Consider the following 20,978-nt stretch of genomic DNA (forward strand, 5'->3'; position numbering starts at 1 on the left):
GGAATTAAAAGAGAGATATAACCACAAGTTTGTAGAGATTTAAAAGGCAATGGTCTGTTTCGTACAATATTATGCCAATACATATAAAAAGAGAGATGAATACTTTTACAGGAAAACAGAAATCAACAAAACTTTGTACAAGCCAAAAACTTGTAAGAAAATGAAAAGCTTATAAATGATCTTTCTCCAAACAAGTGCTAGGCCCAGGTGTTTCACAGAGTTGTCTTAACAAATCTTTAAGGAACAGAAAATTTCTATACTTTAATTTTCCTAAGCATAGTAAAAGTTAGTCATCTTTCCAATTCATTCTACAGTTAAAACTGTCAAAGAAAATATATAAATATAATAATTGAAGTGTAGACAAAAAGATGAAAAAATGGAATAGAATCCAGAATGACTAAGTAGGAATTTAGTGTATGACAAAGCTGACATTTCAAACTGAGTGATAAAATGGTGCATTACTCAATACATGATTTTGGGAAAACCGGCTACCCATTTGGGAAAAAGAAGTCAGATCCCTATCTTAAAATATAAGTCAAAATAAATTTCCTATGAATTATAGATATAAATATAAACAATACCCCAAACCCAGCAACTAAAAATTACTATAAGAAAACGTAGGGAGAATATTTTTACGGTCTTGGATGTTATGTTATGTTTTGCTGCTTCTTGAGCATAACATCAAAGGCAAGAAATCCACAGAGGGAAATATCACTGATTTAACTACCTTAATTCTTAAAATTTCTGCATCAATTCTATTGAAAGGAAATCTATGAAAATTTAAATTGTATATGCCTTTTGATGCAGAATTCCAATCTTAGAGAATTTACTCTCAGATATACTCACACATTCGTGCAAAGACTTACATAGAAGGATATTCATTTTGACACTATTTGTAGTAGAGAAAACCTGGTAAACAACCCAAATGTCTAATAATAGTGTGCTGGTTAGAAAAATTATAGTAAATTCATATAATGGAATCTTATGTAGCCATGAAAGAGAATTAGGTCTAGCTATGGAAAATGTCCATAATAAGTTTGAAAAGAAACAACTTGTAATTCACTGTGTATGGCATGATTCTGTTTGTATTTTTGAATAATATGATTGTATATGTGCTGAGAAAACATTTTTAAAATGTGTAAACATAACTGCTATAATTCTGGAGAGTGGTTATTGGGTAAAATTTGGGTAAGAGAATGAAGGCTGAAGGGAAATGTTTACATTTTACTTCACACAATAGTTTGTTCAAAATATAGGTTTTAAATTATTATGATACAAGACACCACAAATAAAGCAAAGAGAACTGAGAAGCTGGTGGAAAACATTTACAACATGACAAATAGTTAACAGCCTTAATATATAATCAGCTTTTACAAATAATTAAGAAAAAGATGGAAAATAATGGTGATGATAGTAGCTAAGATTTATATAGCAACTACTATGTGAAGGCTTTAACTTATCTAATAACCTTACAACAGCCCTACAATATATGTACTATTAATACCCTCATCTTATAGATAGGGACATCGAGATGCAAAAAGGTTAAGTTAAAAATAGGAAGTAATAGGGCAGAGATTCAAATGCAGGCAGTTTGGCACAGGCAGTTTGGCTCCAGAACCTACACTGCTTCTCAATAGACAATGGGCAAAGGATACAGAAATACAGTTCATTAGAGAGGGGAAAATGGCTAAAAAATTCATTAGTGTTGAGTCTCATGAAACAAAAGAAATGTATATTTAATTTTAATTTTAATTTTTAAAAAAATTTTTTAGGCAAGGCAACCCTTGGTTGACCTCACAGATTGCAAGGACCTTGTCAGCTTACGATCCTTTATTTTTTTATTTTTTACACCTGCTGCACCTGGTCTTCCTAGGTGGTCTCCCATCCAAGTACTAACCAGGCCCAACCCTGCTTAGCTTCTGAGATCAGACGGGATTGTCTTGTTCAGCATGGTATGGCCGTAGACAAGAAATATATATTTTAAAGTATCAGACTGTGTTATTACAATTTGAATAATTACACTGGTAGTGATAATATGGGGGAAAAAAAATCCCTGTCACACAGTCTTGGTGACAAGAAAAAGTAGTAAATCTTTATGCATCAAAATTTACGTATTATGTATCAATATTTACATAGTTTATGATTATATATTATATATAAAATGTATACATTCTTTGGCTCAGCAATTCTATATCGAGAAATTTATCCCAAGTAAATAACTGGATAAGAGAGCCAAGATGTATATATAAGGATTTCCACTGTAGAGTGAAAATTTGGATCATATATTTAATATACATAACATAAATTATATATATACACACACTCATATACCTGAATACATTGATCACTTCTAGATTAAAAAAACCTAGCACTTTCCACATTCCTGTATTATTTGCTTCTAAATACTAGGCATGTATTACTTTTATAACCAGAAAATAATAAAAAATGATAGTTTTCATATATACACAAATGCATTATAAATTTTAGAGGTTGGAGACCAATCTACACATGTGCGAGCCAGCTATAAGGAGGTAGATGGACTTCCTGAGCTTTTAGTGCCAAGAGCAAAAGCACTAGTGTTTCGTGATATATAAAAGCAAAACAAAACAAAAAATAAATAAATACCCTAGTTCCTGGAGATCCAAATGCCTACGTGACAGGAAAACAGTATTTTATAAGTCTTTAAAGTATGACCATCACCCCACACTACCGAGTCCTTCTATGGAGGCCTGGGCCCACCAGGGAAGCCCATAAGCCTGCAGTGCAGACTCTGCAGGTAGGACTTTGGGGCCCTGTCCCAGGTCCTGCACAGGAGCGTAGTGATGGCCAGTTACCTCCACACCTTGGCCCTGTGCTCTGCAGCTGACCCAGGGAGCTGTCTACAGGAGCCATACTGTTGTAGAGAGCTGAGGGAACTGTGTGCTCTGGATTAGAATCTAACCTTGATCTGCAGGATCAAGATCAGAACTACATGGCTTTTAGCTTAAAAATGAAATTTTATTTAAGATCTATTTTAAAAAAGAACAGGAAAATACATATTTTAGTAAAATGGTTATTCTACAGTTTCAGTAAAAATCTCAGATGTAAAGGAAGCTTTTTAACTGGTAAAACCGATTTTGAATTTTAGAAAAGATTGTGCAATCACATGAAAACTTTTCCTCTTGTTTTAGTTTAGATATCTATAAACTTTTTCTGTAAAGAGTCAAATAAATATTCTAGGCTTTGCAGGTCATAGAATTTCTATCGCATCTACTCAACTCTGCCAACATGGCAGGAAAGCAAATACACAATATGGAAACAAAGAGTCATAGCTATGTTCCAATAAAACTTTATTTACAAAATAAGTGGCTACATTTGGCCCATAGGCTGTAGTTTGCTGTCCCCTATTTTAGATTATCAATTTTAGAACTGTTCTGTTTTATACCATTTTCCCCACCATTTATGTTACTTAGATTGAGAGAGTGGCCTGGCTTTAGGTCACCTTTTGTAGGCAGTATATACAGTCTTTCTCCTAAGAAATGAGATGTGTCTCAGTGCCATTGAATTGTGTCAATCTTGGTCATTCTCAAATCTTACAGCAAAGATTGGGGGATGTGCACCTCTTGGAGCAGTTCTCGCTCCTTGGAGCAGCCACATGACTGTAACAGCTGCCACAATCCCTCCTGCCACATCTCCAGCTACACATACAAATGTACACCTCTAACACACACCACCCACCCACCCCACACACACACACACACACACACACACACACAGCTCAATATTGGGCCCTAGCCTCTAAGGGAAAATGGATATCACTCTAAAGAAATGGTATGAAGATTCAGAAGATCTATACATAAACAAGACTGCATGATGTGTATATTCTTGTGACTAATGGTACGAAAATTCAGAAGATCTATACATAAACAAGACTGCATGATGTGTATATTCTTGTGACTAAGGACATAGGTATCAATTCATATCTGTATTTTGCTGGCAAAACAGCACAGTGGGTTCATCCTGTTTCTCTACATACAACCCCGAGAACTGGGAATTCTCTCACTGCAACATCTACACCAAAGACCACCTTTCAAAAGAAAGGAATGGCTAAAGTAAACTTCACTAACCTGATTCTTCCATTTAAACAGTATAAACATTGGGGTAAGGAAATTTGCTTAAAAAATAAGCTGTATGTATGGAAAAGAATTAGAAATTAAAAGAAAAAAGCTGTCAAGTACCCTAAACCCCAACCTGGTAATGTACTGATCCCGAATAATGCTTATGGATGGGAACATTTCTTCTTCTGTTATTAATTATAATTCAAACAATAAATACTTATTGAGAACCTACTAAATCCCAGGCATTGTGCTAAAAATTTCAAAACAAATACTGTGTATTATTTTCTTTTAAAAATTACCTATTAATAAAACATTAAAAATAATAGGTGAGAATTTTATATATATATACATATATAAATAAATGTATATAAATGTATACATCTCCAAGAGTCATCTAAGTACCCAAATGTTTTTTTTGCCCTCTTTAATTCCCCCACTCCACTTCTACCCCTGACCTATGGATGTTGCCATTTCCTCTCAAGAACTGGATCTCTGAAGGTTGGGCGTCTCCTCCCACACACTCGTGGCGGGGGTCCTGGCACCCCTGGTGCACTCGGGGAGCCCAGCGAACCCGGGGATTGGTCCATGGCTCCACCTGGGACACGAAGCCAGGACCTTCTGCGTGTAAAGCAGACGTGCTAACCATTACACTATGGAGCCGCCCCTCTCCAAATGTTTTAATAAATGAACAATACTCATGAAGATTATTTTTTGAGCTAACAAATCCTTTTTTATAATAAATAGGCTTCTAGTTAATGGCTTTGCTAATAGTTTCTTTCCTTCCTAGGTATGACATACATTATGTTTAAAAACACATATTTAGAGAGTGATTGAATAATGTTAATCTGTCCATTAGGAGGAAGTCCTAAGAAATGTTGGATTCATCCTACCATCACTATGAGTATGGCCTCCAAATTAAAGCTTTAGTTCCGATTCCACATAGCAGAGTCATACTGCTGCCTGGAGGTACCCAGAGCATGAGCAAATCTCTGAACGCTGAGCTACTTACAGCGAAAGGGTGGTAGGGGGGAGCGGGGGGAGCTCCTCGGGGCCCTGCTGGTGGAGGCAACACGGACAGTCCTGTTGAAAAGATGCCAAGTGCGCTGAGGTTCAACCCCGGGATCAGATTGGCTTGTTGCTGGGAACAGAAATGGAGAAAAAGATGAGGGGAAGAGACCAGAGAGTCCCAGCTTGCCTGGGTGAACCTCCATCTCATCTGGATGGCACCAGTTATCTCCTGATGAGCTCCACCCTAGCCCCGTGGACCTCTTCCCTACCCTGCTGCCAGGGTGGGCTCTCCAAACCTCAACCTGACCACGGAATTCCTTCAAAGCTTCTCTGCCACCCTTGGGAGTATCTACACATCTTAACACAGGAAATGAGGCTCTTCCTGGAGATGGCCACCTCATCAGCCTCTCTCCGGCCAACTCCTCACCTCCATCCTGCCCAACCTTACTCTTCTCTCACCTCTAGGTCCCTGTGTACTTTGTCTACTCTGAAAGGAATGTACTTCTCTCCCTTCTCACCTGGCTAAGTCCTACTCATCTTATAGGTTTCACCTGAGCTTAGGTGTCCCCTCATCCAGGAAGCCTTCTCTCACCCCAAAGGTCTCGGCTCAAATGCCCTTTCTGTGCTCTCCTAACAGTCTTATGTTTCCTTAAAATAGCAATCATCACATGGTATGTGGACCACCTGTGTATTTGCCTCTTTCCCTTTCATTTCCTTATGGACAGAGATTGTCTTAGTGTTGTATGCTCGGTGCCTGGTACATAGTAAGTACTCAATAAATATTTGTTGACTAGATAAGTTTAAAACATATTAGATTTATAGTTTTTTCTAACTCTATCCAAGACCAGACCCTTCACTAGGACGCCACATGTATAAACTCCATTATCCAGATTCGGGATGTTTCACTTTTGCTTTTTGACCATTTAGTTGCCAGCTTCGTGATCAAATCTCTTGCTTGTTTTACATTTAAACATGGGGATGCTCACATAAGCTAGAGTCAAGTTTTAACTACACAGCCCTTCAAAGGCAGAGAGATGTAGCCACCTGCCCTGGCCTATGTCCACTCTCCCCCTGCCCAAACACTAAACAGTTCTCTAACTTCCTGTTTTCTTATCTGTAGCTAGGGTCACCTAGTGAACTTGCCTTCTTTTAGAAAGTTTGGAAGAGTAGAGCTGGGATCCCTAACCTTTATCCCATTTGATATATAACATCTAGTAGTTTTGTTATTCATCTGTCAAGACATGACTTTGGTACAGACGTGAATGAATCCAAGTAAAATACTCAAGTGAGGATGTTTGGAGCCCCAGACTCTTTTGTAGCTTTTCTGGGTGTTTACAGAAAGGCATGTTTATCATAAGATGTCAAGAGCCCAAAAGAAGAAAAAGAAATCATTGGATGATACTTCCACAGACAAATACACACAAACGGGGAAAGAAGGTCACACTGGAGTCTTCTTATCATCATGTCCCATAATTACTGTGTGATGTGGGCTGCTAACGTGGGACATAGAGCAATAACTTGAGTAAGAGGGTACCGTGGAAACGCTGCAGTGAGGGAAAGGGGTTTAACTTACATTAGCTCTTTGTAAGCACTTATTTCTCTATGAAATGTTACCAGGTCTGGGATTTCCTTCAAGGTCATTCCAGGGAAATGGGAGGTAGAATGAAGGTTCAGATAAAATACAACAGGCCAAGAGGTGATAACTGCTGAAGCTACATTATGGAAATATGAGGGCTTATCATAGTCTCCTTTTCTCTTTTGTATATGTTACAAAATATATAGAGAAGTCATAGAAGTCATAATACTGCTCTAAGCTGAGCTTGGGCTTTGCCAAATATTGGACAAATATTTTTAAGATTTCTGATGCCAGACTGGTGTCTCTCCATTATAAAGTGGGAACTAGGTAGTAATAACAGGAAGGATAAACCCAAATCCGTCTATTAAAAGTATCAGAGCTAAGGAGGTTGATAATATTTATTGGGCAAGCTAAAAGAGCAAGAGATAACAATCAGAAGTTAATTTTAAAGTATATATTTTTAAAATTGGAAAGTAAAAAAACTCCCACTTTCTCAACATACCAGCTATTTTTTTACACGTAGCCTCTCAGTCACTTTGATCCATATTTTATATAACTGTAATCCCAGTTATATATACTTTCATATATTCTTTTCTCAATTAACATTATATCATAGGCAACTGAAGATCTTTTTAAAATCTTCAATGTTATGATTTTAATGGCTTCACATTATTTTGTCCAGTGCGTTCATCGTAATTTACTAGTTGATTTCCTGATTATTTGAATGCCCTTGCCCTAAGAAGGCAGGAATAACTGTATACCTGTTCTAAGGTGCTTCTTCACTTTCTGAATGATAGTTTTTCTTAGAGAGGCTTGGGTCCTGCCTGAAAACACATGTGAAAACCAGCAGAAGAAAGCATCAGGCACTTACATTAACAGCCAGCATATCGTTCTCAAAGGCCTCACGTAGCTTCTTCATAATCTCTATCTCAGCACTGGCACAGGCCTCAACTGTGCCCTTCACAGTGATGGTTCTTTCAGGGTTGTATATGCTCAAATCCTGCAAGCTGGCCACCAGGAAAAAGAGAAAAATTTCCTTTTTTCAAAAGGAAAAATAAATCTTGGAGAATCAAACATAAGTCTTGGAGAATCAAACATAAGTCTTGGTGGAGAAGGTGGGGAGAAGACTGGGTTTCCTTACCACACGCTGTGTACAGAATACCCGCCACCTCATCTCAAACCTTCGTAGTGACTTAGATCATACATGTAGTAAAAAATGTTTGACTGGTAACTATTTATGTACTTGTTTTGATGGTATTGGAGATAATTCTATCACTTATGATTACATTCCCATTTGAGAGAAAAGCAGATGAATGAGCAGAGCATGTCAGAATGCTCAAATTCTCCATCATTGGGCACAATTAATTTGAATGAGTGGCTTACGATGAGATTGTTATCTTGGTCCCTGTCTCATGTTCAATTTTCTTCAAATTTCTGCCTTCTTTTCCAATAAGTCTTCCAACCAAGCCATTGTGGGCCAAGATTTTCAGAGGAATCTCTTCAGCTCTAAAAAAGACAATCAACAATTTAACATTTAAGATGGACACAGTAGTTGCCTCCCTAGAGCTATAACCCTATTTTTAATTACAAATAGAATAGAAGACATTTGTTCAGGTACCAAGTGGTCATGGGCTTTATGAGAAGCTGAGTCCCTCACTAATCCCAGTGCATAAATTAATGTAAGCCAATCCATGATAGTTATACTCCCTCATTGTGACTGGTTGGAAATAAGTCCATATGGCAGGTCTAGTCAATGAGGTATAAGGAGAAGTCTGTTGGGTGACTTTAGGAAGGTTTTCCTTGCTCTTGAAAAGGCACAAGGGATAATGACATTAGTCAGATGGCAGACTAGAAAACTTCAGGGCCTCCTACTCCCACAGAGACACTAAAGTAACAACAACAGACAGATTAGAATACCTCTCTGAGAACTCTAGAGATCAGCTGAGAAGCTACAGCACCCAGGCTATTATAAAACCAAGAAGAGATTCCAGAAAAAGGGGAAGAAAAACTGCAGTATCTGGCATGCCTATTCATGCTCATTCTCCTACACCAGATAGCAAGGGGCAACTGAGAAGCAATTCTCTACCCCAGGGATCCTCCCTTAAAAAATGAAACAAAAGACTAGACCACGAATCCAACATTTTGGCTTGTCTGGAGGCTGCCCGAGGGATTGTTTTCTGTCTTGCCTAACTTGGAGTGCTGACTAGACCGGCACCAGAGTTTGGAAGCTGCTGAAAACAGAGGTAAACAGTATCTAGGGCTGCAGTTCCACAATCAGAAGACAGGGGGTGAAAGAGATCAAAAAAGATTTGTGAGATCTAGAACCTGCAGCCAGGCTAATGAGTGAAGGAAGGTCTTCCCTCAAATGAAGCCAATATGTAAAAACCGTGAAAGGTAGTTTTTTCAAATGCCCAAATCCCAGCAAAAAAATTACAAGATACAAAAAAAACACGGAAATATGAACTAATCAAATAATCAAAATAAAACTCCAGAAGCTGACCCTAAAGAAATGCAGATCTATGAGCTATCTGAAAAAGAATTCAAAATAAATGTCATAAAGATACTCAATGACCTCAAAGAGGACACAGACAACTAAACAAAATCAGAAAAATGATGCATGAAAAAAAATGAGACGATCCATAGAGATGTAAACTATAAAAAACAACCTAACAGAAATAATAAAGCTGAAAAATACAATAACTGAACTGAAAAATTCATTTAAAAGGTTCAACAATAGACATGAACAGGCAGAAGAAAGAATCAACAGATGTGAAGACTGATCATTTGAAATCATCAAGTCAGAGGATAAAAAAGAAGGAAGAAAAGAAAGGCTAAGGGACTTATGGGACACTATCAAGTGGATCAACATACATATCATGGCAATCCACGAGGAGAAGAGAGAGAAGGGCCAGAGAGCTTATTTGAAGAAAGAACTACGGAAAACTTTCCAAATCTGAGGAAAGAAATGAACACATAGATTCAGGAAGCTCAAAAACTTCCAACTAGGATAAATCTAAAGAGAACCGCACCCAGACACATTATAATCCAAGTGTCTAATTTAAAAAAAAAGAAAGAAAGAAAGAAAAAGAAGAATCCTGAAAGCAGAAAAGAGAAAAGTGATTAGTAATATACCTAGGAGTTTCCATAATATTATTGATGGGTTGATATATTCAAACTGCTGAAAGAAAAAACTGTCAACCAGGAAGACTATATCTGGCAAAACTGTCCTTCACAAATGAAGGAGAAATTAAGACCTTCCCAGATAAATAAAGGCTGAGGGAGTTCATTACTGTTAGTCCTGCTCTAAAAGAATTGCTAAAGGGAATCCTTTAAGTTGAAATGAAAGGACAGTAGGTAGCAACACAAAGCCACATGAAAATATAAGATTTGCTAATAAAAATAAACACAAATACACTAACCTGCACTTTGGTAACTTTGATTAAAAAATTTAAATGATGAAAACAAAAATGATTAACTATGTTAATGGGTATATAATACATAAAGAATAATTTGTGACATCAATAACAAAGTAGAGGATGGAGTTGTAAAGGAGGAGAATTTTGAATGCAATTGAAGTTGTTATTTGTTTAAAATAGACCGCTATAATTTTAAGATGTCTATGTAACTGCAATGGTACCACAAAAAAACATCCAAAGAATATACACAAAAAGAAATGAAAGGAAATCAAAGCATATCACTTAAAAAAAAAAAAGAAACCCAAACCAAAAACACAAAGGAGGGCAGTAAGAGAGGACAAGAGGGACAATAAAACTACAAGATGTATGGAAAACAAATAAACAAACTAGCAACTGTAAGCCCTTCCTTATTAGTATCTACTTTAAATGCTAAGGGATTAAACTTCCCAATCAAAAGACATAGACTGACTGAATGGATTTAAAAAACAAAATGGAAAATCTCAAATAAACAACTTTACAACTCAAGAAATTAGAAAAAGAATAAACTAAACCCAAAGCTAGCATGAGGATAGAAATAATAAAGATTAGAGAAGAAATAAGCAAAATAGAGAACAGAAAAAAAAATCAATGAAACTAAGAGTTACGGTTTTTTGGAAAAGATCAACTCTTAGCTAGATTAACTAAGAAAAAATAGAAAACACTGAAATGTATAAAATCAGAAATGAAAGAGGGCATTACAACTGATGCCACAGAAATAAAAATGACTATAACAGAATACCATGAACGGTTACACACAAATTGGATAACCTAGAAGAAATGTATAAATTCCTAGAAACACAAAAACTACCAAGATTGAAACATGAGTAGAAAATATGAACAGACCAATGACAAGTAAGGAAATTGAATAAGAATAATCAAAAACCCCCCAACAAAGAAAAGCCCAGGACCAGATGGCTTCCCTGAAGGATTCTACCAAATGTTTAGAGAAGAAGGAATACCAATCTTTCTCCAACTCTTCCAAAAAACTGAAGAGGCATGAATACTTCCAAGCTCATTCTATGAAGCCAGCTTTATTCTAATACCAAAGCTAAACAAAGACACCTCAACAAAACAAAAAACTACTGACCAATATCCCCGATGAGAATAGTGATGCAAAAATTCTTAACAAAATATTAGCAAACTGAATTTGAAAGCACATAGAAAGGAGTATACACTATGACCCAGTGGAATGTATTGCTGTAACGCAATGGTTCACCATATGAAAATCAATCAATATAATACACTACCTTAGCAATACATGGGACAAAACCCACATAATCACCTCAACTGACAGAAAAAGCACTTGATAAAATTTAACACCTTTTCATGATAAAAACACTCAACAATCTTGAAATAGAAGGGAAACTACATCAACATAATAAATGCCATTTGCGAAAAGCCGACAGTGGTCATATTCAATGGTGAAAGACTAAAACCTTTTCCTCTAAGATCAGGAAAAAGACAAAGATGCCTGCTCTTACCACTTCTATCCAACATAGTAGTGGAAGTCCTAGCCAGAGCAATAAGTTAAGGAAAAGAAAATAAAAGGCATCTAAATTGGAAAGGAAGAAGTAAAATTATCTCCATTCACATGATCTTCTTATATGTAAAAATCCCTAAAGATTCCACAAAAAGTTTATTATAACTAATAAACTAATTCAGTAATATCATGGGATATACAATCAACACACAAAAATCAGTTGTGTTTCTATACACTAAAATGAACAATCTTAAAAGTAAATTAAACAAATAATTCCATTTACAACAGCATTATAAAGAATAAAATATTTAGGAATAAACCTAACCAAGGAAGTACAAGACTTATACTCTGAAAACTACAAAACATTGCTGAAGGAAATTAAAGACAAAAGAAACCAATGGAAAGACATCCTACATTCATAGACTGGAAGACTTAATATTGTTTAGATGTTCATACTTCCCAAAGTGATCTCTGAATGCAATGCAATGCCTATCAAAATTCCAATAGCAGTTTTTGCAGAAATAGAAAAATTCATTATAAAATTTGTATGAAATCTCAAGGGACTCTGACTAGTCAAAACAATTTTGAAAAAGAGCAAAGTTGTAGGACTCACATTTCCCGATTTCAAAACATATTACACAAGGCTATATTAATCAAAACAGTGTGGTACTGGCATCAAGACAAATAAACCAAAGAAAGAGAATCCTAGAAATAAACCCTCACATATATGGTTATCGACAAGGGTGCCAATGCTGCACAATGAGGAAAGGACAGTAGTCTCTTCAGTAAATAGTGCTGGGAAAACTGGATATCCACATATAAAAGAATGAGGCTAGACTCTTATTTTATACCATGTACAAAAATTAACTCAAAATAAATTAAAGACTTAAATGTAAAACATTAAACCATAATATTCCTAGAAGAAAACAGTGAAAAAAATTTCATGACACTGGATTTTGTGATGGCTTCTTGCATATGACACCAAAAACAGGCAAATAATAAATCTGAAAAAAACAAAAGCAAAAATAAACTTGTGCATCAAAGGACACAATCAAGAGATTGAAAAGACAGTCTATGGAGTGGAAGTAAATATCTACAAATCATATATCTGATAAGGGATTAATATCCAGAATATATAAATAACTCCTACAATTCAACAATAAAAAAATCAAATAACCTGTTTAAAAAATGTACAAAGGACTTGAATAAACGTTTTTCCAAAGATGATATACAAATGCCAACAAGCATGGAAAAGATGTTCAACATCACTAATCATCAGAAATGAAAATAAAGGAGACTGAATTAAACAAGCAGAGTGAGAGACGTCCCCAGATCTCTTCCCTTGAAACAACAATAAGCTGAACATCTAAAACTCAACAAAAAACACCCAAACTGCACACCAGCACGTCTGAGGATGGGAACTGCGCATAAGAGCTACCACAGGTCAGAACCCCGGGTGTCAGGCTGCCTCTCATAGTTGGAGCTCCCTGAAGGAGAAGGGGGAGGGGTGAAAGTGCAGCAACTTCCCTGATCAGCCCTGCCTGAGAATGCTGTGAGATCTACGCTGCTGGTGGTAGTGCCCAGTCCTCAGGGCAGAAGGCAGAGAAACTATATGGCAGAAAAGCAAGGATGGCAGAGAAATAAGAGTTGATCTTTACCAGCCACGGTTGCAAAACTGAGGCTGAGCCACAGCCCCCAATCCCCAACCCACAGGGCCCCTCCCTCCATACCCTCTGAGACCGATCTCCACAAAGCCCCAGGGGAACTTGAGCAAACACTACCAAAACTGTCGCTAACACTGACAGGAACTAAGACTAAGGGTAGCCAGCATGATTAAACATCTACAAAGAAAAAAAAAGATATTATCAAGACTTTATATAAAGCAGAGATCCAAGAGATTTAGATGCCACCTACTGGAAACCAAAAGAAAAACAACACCTTCTTTCCAACAGGCTAGGGACCATCATATATTAAATCTTTTTTCTGGAAAAAAATAAGCAGAACACACTTCCATTAATGCCAAGGCGGAGAAATAGTCCATTAAACACCATGAACAAGCAAGGTGACAAGGCTTCTCAGAAAGAAAGAGAAAAATCTCTAGAAAATAGGCTTACAGACATAGAAATATGTGACTTAAATGACAGAGAATTCAGGATGGTACTACTGAAAAACTCAGTAAGATCTGAGACAAATCATATCAACAATTTCAGGAACTGAAAAAACAACTAGATGAGCAGAGTTCTTTAGCAAGGAGATTGAAATCCTCAAAAAGAATGAAATAGACCTTCTGGAGATAAAGAACACACTGCAAAAGATGAAAAATGAAATAACAAGCTTAGGAAATAGAGTAGATCAAATGGAGGAAAGGATCAGTGATATTGAAGACAGAAATCTAGAAATAAATCAGAAAGAAAAAATCAATAGATGCAGAAAGAGCCTTCGACAAGACACAGTACCCATTTATGATCAAAATTGGTATAGAAGAAAAATATCTTAATATAATAAAGGCCATATATGGCAAGCTTTCAGCCAATATTATACTTAATGGTGAAAAACTGAAAATCTTCCCTCTAAGGTCAGGAACAAGGCAAGGCTGTCCACTATCATCACTGTTATTCAATATAATATTGGAGGTCTTAGCGAGTGCAATAAGGCAAGAGAAAGATATAAAAGGCATCCAAATAGGAAACGAAGAAGTCAAACTGTCATTTTTTGTGGATGACATGATACTCTATATAGGAAAACCCTGAAGACTCCACAAGAACACTACTAGAAACAATAAGCAAATACAGTAAAGTTTCTGTATACAAAATCAATGTTCAAAAATCCATAGCATTCCTCTACTCTAATAATGCAGTGTCAGAAAAAGAAGTGGAAAAAATAATTCCTTTTTTAATTTCAACAAAAAAAATACCTAGGAATAAATCTAATGAAACATGTGAGGGGCCTATATAATGAAAACTATAAGACCCTATTAAAAAGAATTCAAAGAGGATACAAAGAAATGGAAAGATATTCCGTGTTCTTGGATTAGAAGAATCAACATAGTTAAAATGACCTTATTATCTAAAGCATTATACAGAATTAATGCAATCCCCATCAAAATCTTATCAGCATTTTTTAAAGAAATAGAACAAAAAAATCATCAGATTTGTATGGAAGCACAAAAGACTCCGAATTGCCAAAGCCATCTTAAGAAAAAATAACGAGGCTGTAGGCATCACTCTGCCCGACTTCAAATTATAGTACAAAGCAACAGTAATCAAAACAGTATGGTATTGGCAGCAAAACAGACACACAGACCAGTGGAACAGAACTGGGAGTCCAGATGTAAACCCATATTTATGTGGGCAAATAATTTTCGACAAAAAAGCCAAAATTATACAGTGAAGAAAGGAAAGCCTCTTCAATAAATGGTGCTGGGAAAACTGGAAAGCCACCTACAAAAGAATGAAACTAGACTCTTGTCTATCACCACACACCAAAATTAACTCAAAATGGATTAAGGACCTGAATATAATATCTGAAACAATAAAACGCATAGAAGAAAACATAGGAACTAAACTCAAGGACCTTGGACTTAAAGATTTTATGAATTTGACCTCAAAGGCAAGGGAAGTAAAAGCAAAAACAAATGAATGAGACTACATCAAAACTAAAAAGCTTCTGCTCAACAAAAAAAAACCCATCAACAAAGTAAAGAAACAACCATCCGAATGGGAAAATATATGTGCAAGCAAGACCTCCAATAAGGGCCTAATATCCAAAATATACAATGAACTCATACAACTCAATAACAACGAAAAACAAACAATTCAATCAAAAAATGGGCAGAGGACCTGAACAGACACTTCTCCCTAGAGGACATACAAATGACCAACAAATATTTGAAAAGATGCTCAACATAGGGAAATGCGAATCAAAACCACAATGAGCTGCCATCTCACCCCTGTTAGAATAGCTATAATCAACAAGACAAGTAATAACAAATGTTGGAGACAATGTGGAGAAATAGGAACCCTCATACACTGCTGGTGGGACTGCAAATTGGTACAGCCACTATGGAAAACAGTATGGAGGTTCCTCAAAAAACTAAGAATTGATCTACCATATGATCTGGCAATCCCTCTACTGGGTATTTATCTCAAAAACTTGAAAACCCATTTCCAAAAAGATATTTGCACACCAATGTTCATAGCAGCATTATTCACAGTGGCCAGGACATGGAAGCAACCGAAGTGTCCTACGATAGATGATTGGCTAAAGAAGCTGTGGTACATATATACGATGGAATATTACTCAGTCATAAGAAGAGATGAAATACTACCATTTGCAACAACATGGATGGACCCTGAAATATCATACTAAGCGAAATAAGCCAGACAGGAAAGGTTGAAAATCACATGATACTACTTATATGTGGGATATAAACCTAAAAGCAACAAATGAACAGGACAAACAAACAGACTCATGGACATAAAGAATGGTCTAGTGGTTACCAGAGGGGGGAGGGGGTGGGGGAGGAAAATAAAATGTTAAAATAAATAAAATGTTAAAAAAAATGCAAATAAAAACCACAAAGAGCTAATGTGAATACAAAATACTACCTCACACCCATTAGTCTCGCTACTATCAAAATAATAGAAAACAATAAGTGTTGGTGAGGATGTGGAGAAATTTGAAACCCTTGTGCACTGCTGGGAGGATTATGAAATAGTGCAACTGCTATGGAAAACAGTATGGAGGTTCCTAAAAAAATTGAAAACATAATTACCATATAATCTAGCAATCTCACTTCTGGGTATACATCCAAAAAAAAAAATAGAAGCAGGGTCTCAAAGAGATATTTGCACATTCATGTTTATAACAGCACTATACACAATAGCCAAGAGGTGAAAGCAAACCAAATTCATGAGTAGATGAATGAACAAACAAAATGTGGTGTACACATACAATGAAATATTTTACATACAGTGTTAAGTGAAATAAGCCAGTCATAAAAAGACAAATACTATATGATTCCACTTATCTGAGTTCTTTAAAGTAGTTAATTTCACAGAAACAGAGGTAGAATAGTAGGTACCAGAGGTTGGAGGAAGAGGGAAAAGGGATGTTGTCGTCTAATGGGCACAGTTTCAGTCTTCTAATATGAAGTTCTGGAGCACTGTTTCACAACAATGTGACTATACTTACTACTGAAATGGTTAAGATGGTAAATTTTATGTTTGTTTTTTTTTTTTTTTACACAATAAAAAAAAGGAACAAGGAAAGGATGCCTTCTCTTCCACCTTTTGAATATTATTTTGTGGGGACACAAAGTCTGAAATCACTACGGCCATCCTGTCATCACCAGCGGAATGTCAGACACCCTGAAGAAGGGAAAGCAGAAAGAAAAGTGGGTCTTTGGGTCCATGATTGAACTAACCTTAGAATCACTCTGAGGACTTGTTATATGACATAATAATTGTTTCTTATTGCTTAAGCCAGTTGTTAATGTTTTCTGTTATTGAGTTCAAAAGCATCTAACAGATGCATTATTACTGCCTCAAAATAAATGAATGCTAGAAGAAAACTCCACTAGAATGTAACTTTTGGAGGGCAGTGGGGTTTTTTTTTGTTGTTGTTGTTGTTTTTTGTCAGCTTTGTTCACTGGCACATAGAACAAGGCCTGGCACATAGTAGGTGCTCAATAAATATTTGGTAAATGAATACAAAGAAAGTTTAGAATCCCTGTTCTCCTACATCTTCCCCCTCTTATTCATTTCTCTTGGGGCTCAGCTTAAATGCCACTTATACAGCAAGGCTTTCTCTCAAATCCCCAAATCTCCTCCTGCCCCCACCCCTTAATTAGGGCTCCCAATAATATGCAGTTATTTTCCACTCTAGCACTTTTCATAGCTGTGCTTAATTATGTACTGGTATAATTATTTGTTTGTTGAATGTCTTTCCCACTGGATTGTAAGCTCCGTGAAAGCAGGAAATGGGTCTTGTTCATGACTGCAGCCTCAACTCCCAGCACAGTGCTTGGCACTCAAAAAATTTTATTCCAAAGATATTCCACTTTATTTTGACTACACAAAAACTTAAAAATCCAACTTATAAATCAGTCTTTTGATTATTTAGAATATTGTAAGTTGCTTGCACCTAGGTTGAAGGACCAAAGAAAGTGTTACTTATAAATAACTTGGACGAGGGAGGAAGTTCTTCAAATTAAGCCATGGCATTGTGGGATAGAGGGGTCAAAAGCCCCAAACAGAGTAAGTAATTCATAAGTGAAAGGTCAGAGTCCCTATGAAATCTCAGAATAGATTTGTAACGTTTTTCTTTTAAGGAATACTTTCATCCTTTTGGTTTTGGAACACCCTTGACATTATGTCCTAAATTAATTTTATATTTGATTCCCCACTTTAGTGCTTCTCTATAAAACCACCACCAATGCCTGCCTATAAGTGGGTTTTGCCAAACTGACATAGAACTTTTTTTTATTATATTGTCTATTCCATTACCATTAATCCGTTTGTAATACAAAGTCAATTAATTTAGTAAGAACTGTATATTGCCCTTCAAATTGGTACAACACTCAGGAATCCTAAAAAGTATTTTGTAAAAGAAAAGGAAGTGAGAGAGAAAGAAAAAAGAGAAAGAAGAGTTAAGTAGCCACTTGGAGACCAGTTTCTACGACTTAAGGAAATGTAATCCAATTTTAAAAGAGTGCAGACAGTTTAGGAGCCGGTGGCAAAAACCCTTTCCAGAGCAGTAAATGATGGTTTCGATGACAAGGTGCACTTTACACCTGCAGTGTCCAATGTGATACCCATTAGCTATACATGTGACTATTCAAATTTGAATAAATTGAAATATTCAGTTCCTCCACTGCACTAAGTCACATTTCGAGCACTCAATAGCAGCATCTGGCTAATGGCTATCATTCTGAACAGTGAAGATACAGAACACTTCTATCATTGCATGGCACTGGACGGCACAGGTCTATATGTTCCTATAATAATTATTACTGGCAAGTGATAGAAGCATTAGGATCACCAAGAGAAACACACAAGTAGAGAAACAGCCATATCATAAATGTAAAAGATCTGTTTCCCACTATATTCTCCCTGGGAACAAATTTCTTAAAAATAATCCTTCCCCTGCTCCCTTTATTTAGTAACAGAGTTACAGCTTTTTTATAGTTTCTTGGGTTAAATGAATGAGAACCTACACTGATTCTCTGTAGAGTTATCTGGACATTGCATGCAAACTTACAGTTTGGTTTCATCGGCCTCTTTCTGCATGATTTCAAGAATCATGCGGCATGCTTCAGAGGTCCCCTCTGGGGTGGCATGGATGGTGACGGGCTTCTCTGCAGCCCCAGAGTTTTCCTTTCGATGGATGTCTACCCTGTAGGAAAAGAATCAGGAGCAATAGCACAGCGTCATCTGGGACAGGATCCCAGTTAGTCCCAAGAAAGTGTTGCACCAGCCAACGAAGAGCAAGGACACAGACAGACAAGGACGTGTCATTAGCACGTTTGCAACCAACGCCATTCTCCAAGAAGGCAGCAAGCAGTGCAGGGAGTCTTGTGCCCAACTCGAATTCTTTGCAGCTCCATTTGAAGAGGAATATTTCTTAAAGGTGTGAAGGCACCAAGCTAACCTGGTAATGAAGCCAGTCTGGTAAATGAAGTATTTTTTGTCATGTCTCAAATGATCCCAGAAGTGAAGAGTAAAGTGAGCAGGATAATACTGCATGTTGGCACAATGTCTGAACTGATTGCAGCTTTTAAAAGCCATATGTTAACCAAAATCCAAAGCAAGCTTTATATATTTGAGTGTGGATAGAAAAGAGACATGCGCTCTCTCTGCCTCTAAGTTTTGGTTTCCTTGCCACTGGCAGCCTGCCTTCTTCTAGGATCTTAAAACTAATGGCTCGAAAGCTTGATGACTTTATCAGACTCCTTTGGGTTGTCATGGCCCTGCTCATTTTGTTAACTTTCGAAATCACATAATCGATTGTATCCCACTTTACTTTGGCTGCTAGAAAGCCCAGGTCCAAGTCTCTGGCCTACTTCTAAAAAATAGGCACACACTTTGAGAACTAACCTCACTTCTATTTAAACTTGTTGCATTTTTAAAGCCACTTTAAAGATTTTTTGGAACAAAAAGACCTATAAATGAAAACCATTTTCACAATGAAGCAAACTTGGAGGGGAAAAAAGGCTGATTTTAAAATAAAAGGATTACCAGACAGTACTTTCCCCCTCTACTATCTCTTCGTTTCACTCCTATGATTATGAACTCTGGGACTCAAGTAAGTGTCCATTATTGGGGAGTAACTCAGATACTTCAAGGAAAACAGTGTTTTCTCTTTCATGTTCCAAGACACTCAATACATGACCTAAATAAAATGCACCATGCATGTAAATAACTAATATTTGCCAGTAATTTGATGCTTTGCAATTTAAATGCTTTCATAGTAATTATTACATTCAATCTGAGTGTCCTAATTCTCACAATAATCTTGGCTTACAGAAGAAGCAACTGATACCCAGAGAGGTTAAAGTTCCTGTCAGGATCATATAGCTATTAAGTGGTAAAACTTAAACATGGGTCTTTTGTTTTTAAGTCCTGTGCTTTCTTTATTATATCATGCTGTGGTCTTATGAACATACAAAAATCAACAACCCCACAAGTCATTTTACTCACTACAACTCCTCAGTTCAGTCTCCTTAAACAGACAGAAAACAAAATATAAGGCTAATGTACTTTATTTCTTGCTTAATATAGTAGTGACTCACCCACTTTCTTGATGTAGCTATTTGTGAGATCACCTAGGTGGTCTCAAAGAGTGACCACCACGCAGCGCTCTGACTCAGGAGAGGAGGTAAGAGCTAAAATAAGCGGGTTCTCGGAACCTGTGAAGTTCAACCCTCTAGCTCTGCTATTCTAGAAGTAGATGCATTCGTAAGCATTAGTTAGCTTAGAAGAATAATTCTTGGCTGTGAGGTCACTAGTACCTTCTTTATGCACCTTTAGTGTTTCAGGATATCACCTTAGACAATTGCCATGAAAGCTCACTAAAGGCCCCGGCTTTCTGTTAGTCTGTTAATTGTTCTGTTTAAAGAAGCCACCATTCCATACAGCATAGCCTCCCACTGCTGGAGCAAGCAAAGGCAACTTGAGTATGGCTGGGACCCACCAGCACTCAGGGGACCCCTCAGAAGGAAGCAAAGGAAGCCCCGGAGGCACGTACCGGGACTGGGTCTGCTTAGTGATGTTCTTTATGGTCAAGCCCTCCTTTCCGATGATGGCACCAACAAACTGGGTGGGGACCAGGATCCGCAGCGGGAAATCAATCTGTCTGGCCTG

General features: G+C 36.9%; 1 protein-coding gene and 1 pseudogene across 7 annotated transcripts in view; both read right to left on the reverse strand.

Moving 5' to 3' along the window:
- The window catches only part of IGF2BP2 (insulin like growth factor 2 mRNA binding protein 2), a 154,857-nt gene that overhangs the window by 15,948 nt on the left and 117,931 nt on the right, over window positions 1-20,978 (reverse strand). For 4 of the 7 annotated variants that reach the window (XM_039850714.1, XM_039850718.1, XM_039850716.1 and 1 more), the window contains exons 7-11: window positions 20,863-20,975; window positions 18,877-19,011; window positions 8,065-8,187; window positions 7,553-7,688; window positions 5,107-5,235 (exon numbers count right to left, since the gene is read on the reverse strand). In XM_039850714.1, the coding sequence (XP_039706648.1) occupies window positions 5,107-5,235; window positions 7,553-7,688; window positions 8,065-8,187; window positions 18,877-19,011; window positions 20,863-20,975 (636 nt within the window). The remainder of the gene's footprint in view (window positions 1-5,106; window positions 5,236-7,552; window positions 7,689-8,064; window positions 8,188-18,876; window positions 19,012-20,862; window positions 20,976-20,978) is intronic. The other 3 variants (XM_039850715.1, XM_039850719.1, XM_039850720.1) reach the window with 3 other exon arrangements.
- On the reverse strand, window positions 1,849-1,966 carry LOC120593102 (uncharacterized; annotated as a pseudogene).

This window comes from Pteropus medius, unplaced genomic scaffold (genome assembly GCF_902729225.1).
Source record: "Pteropus medius unplaced genomic scaffold, Ma_sr-lr_union100, whole genome shotgun sequence".
Lineage (NCBI taxonomy): Eukaryota > Metazoa > Chordata > Mammalia > Chiroptera > Pteropodidae > Pteropus > Pteropus medius.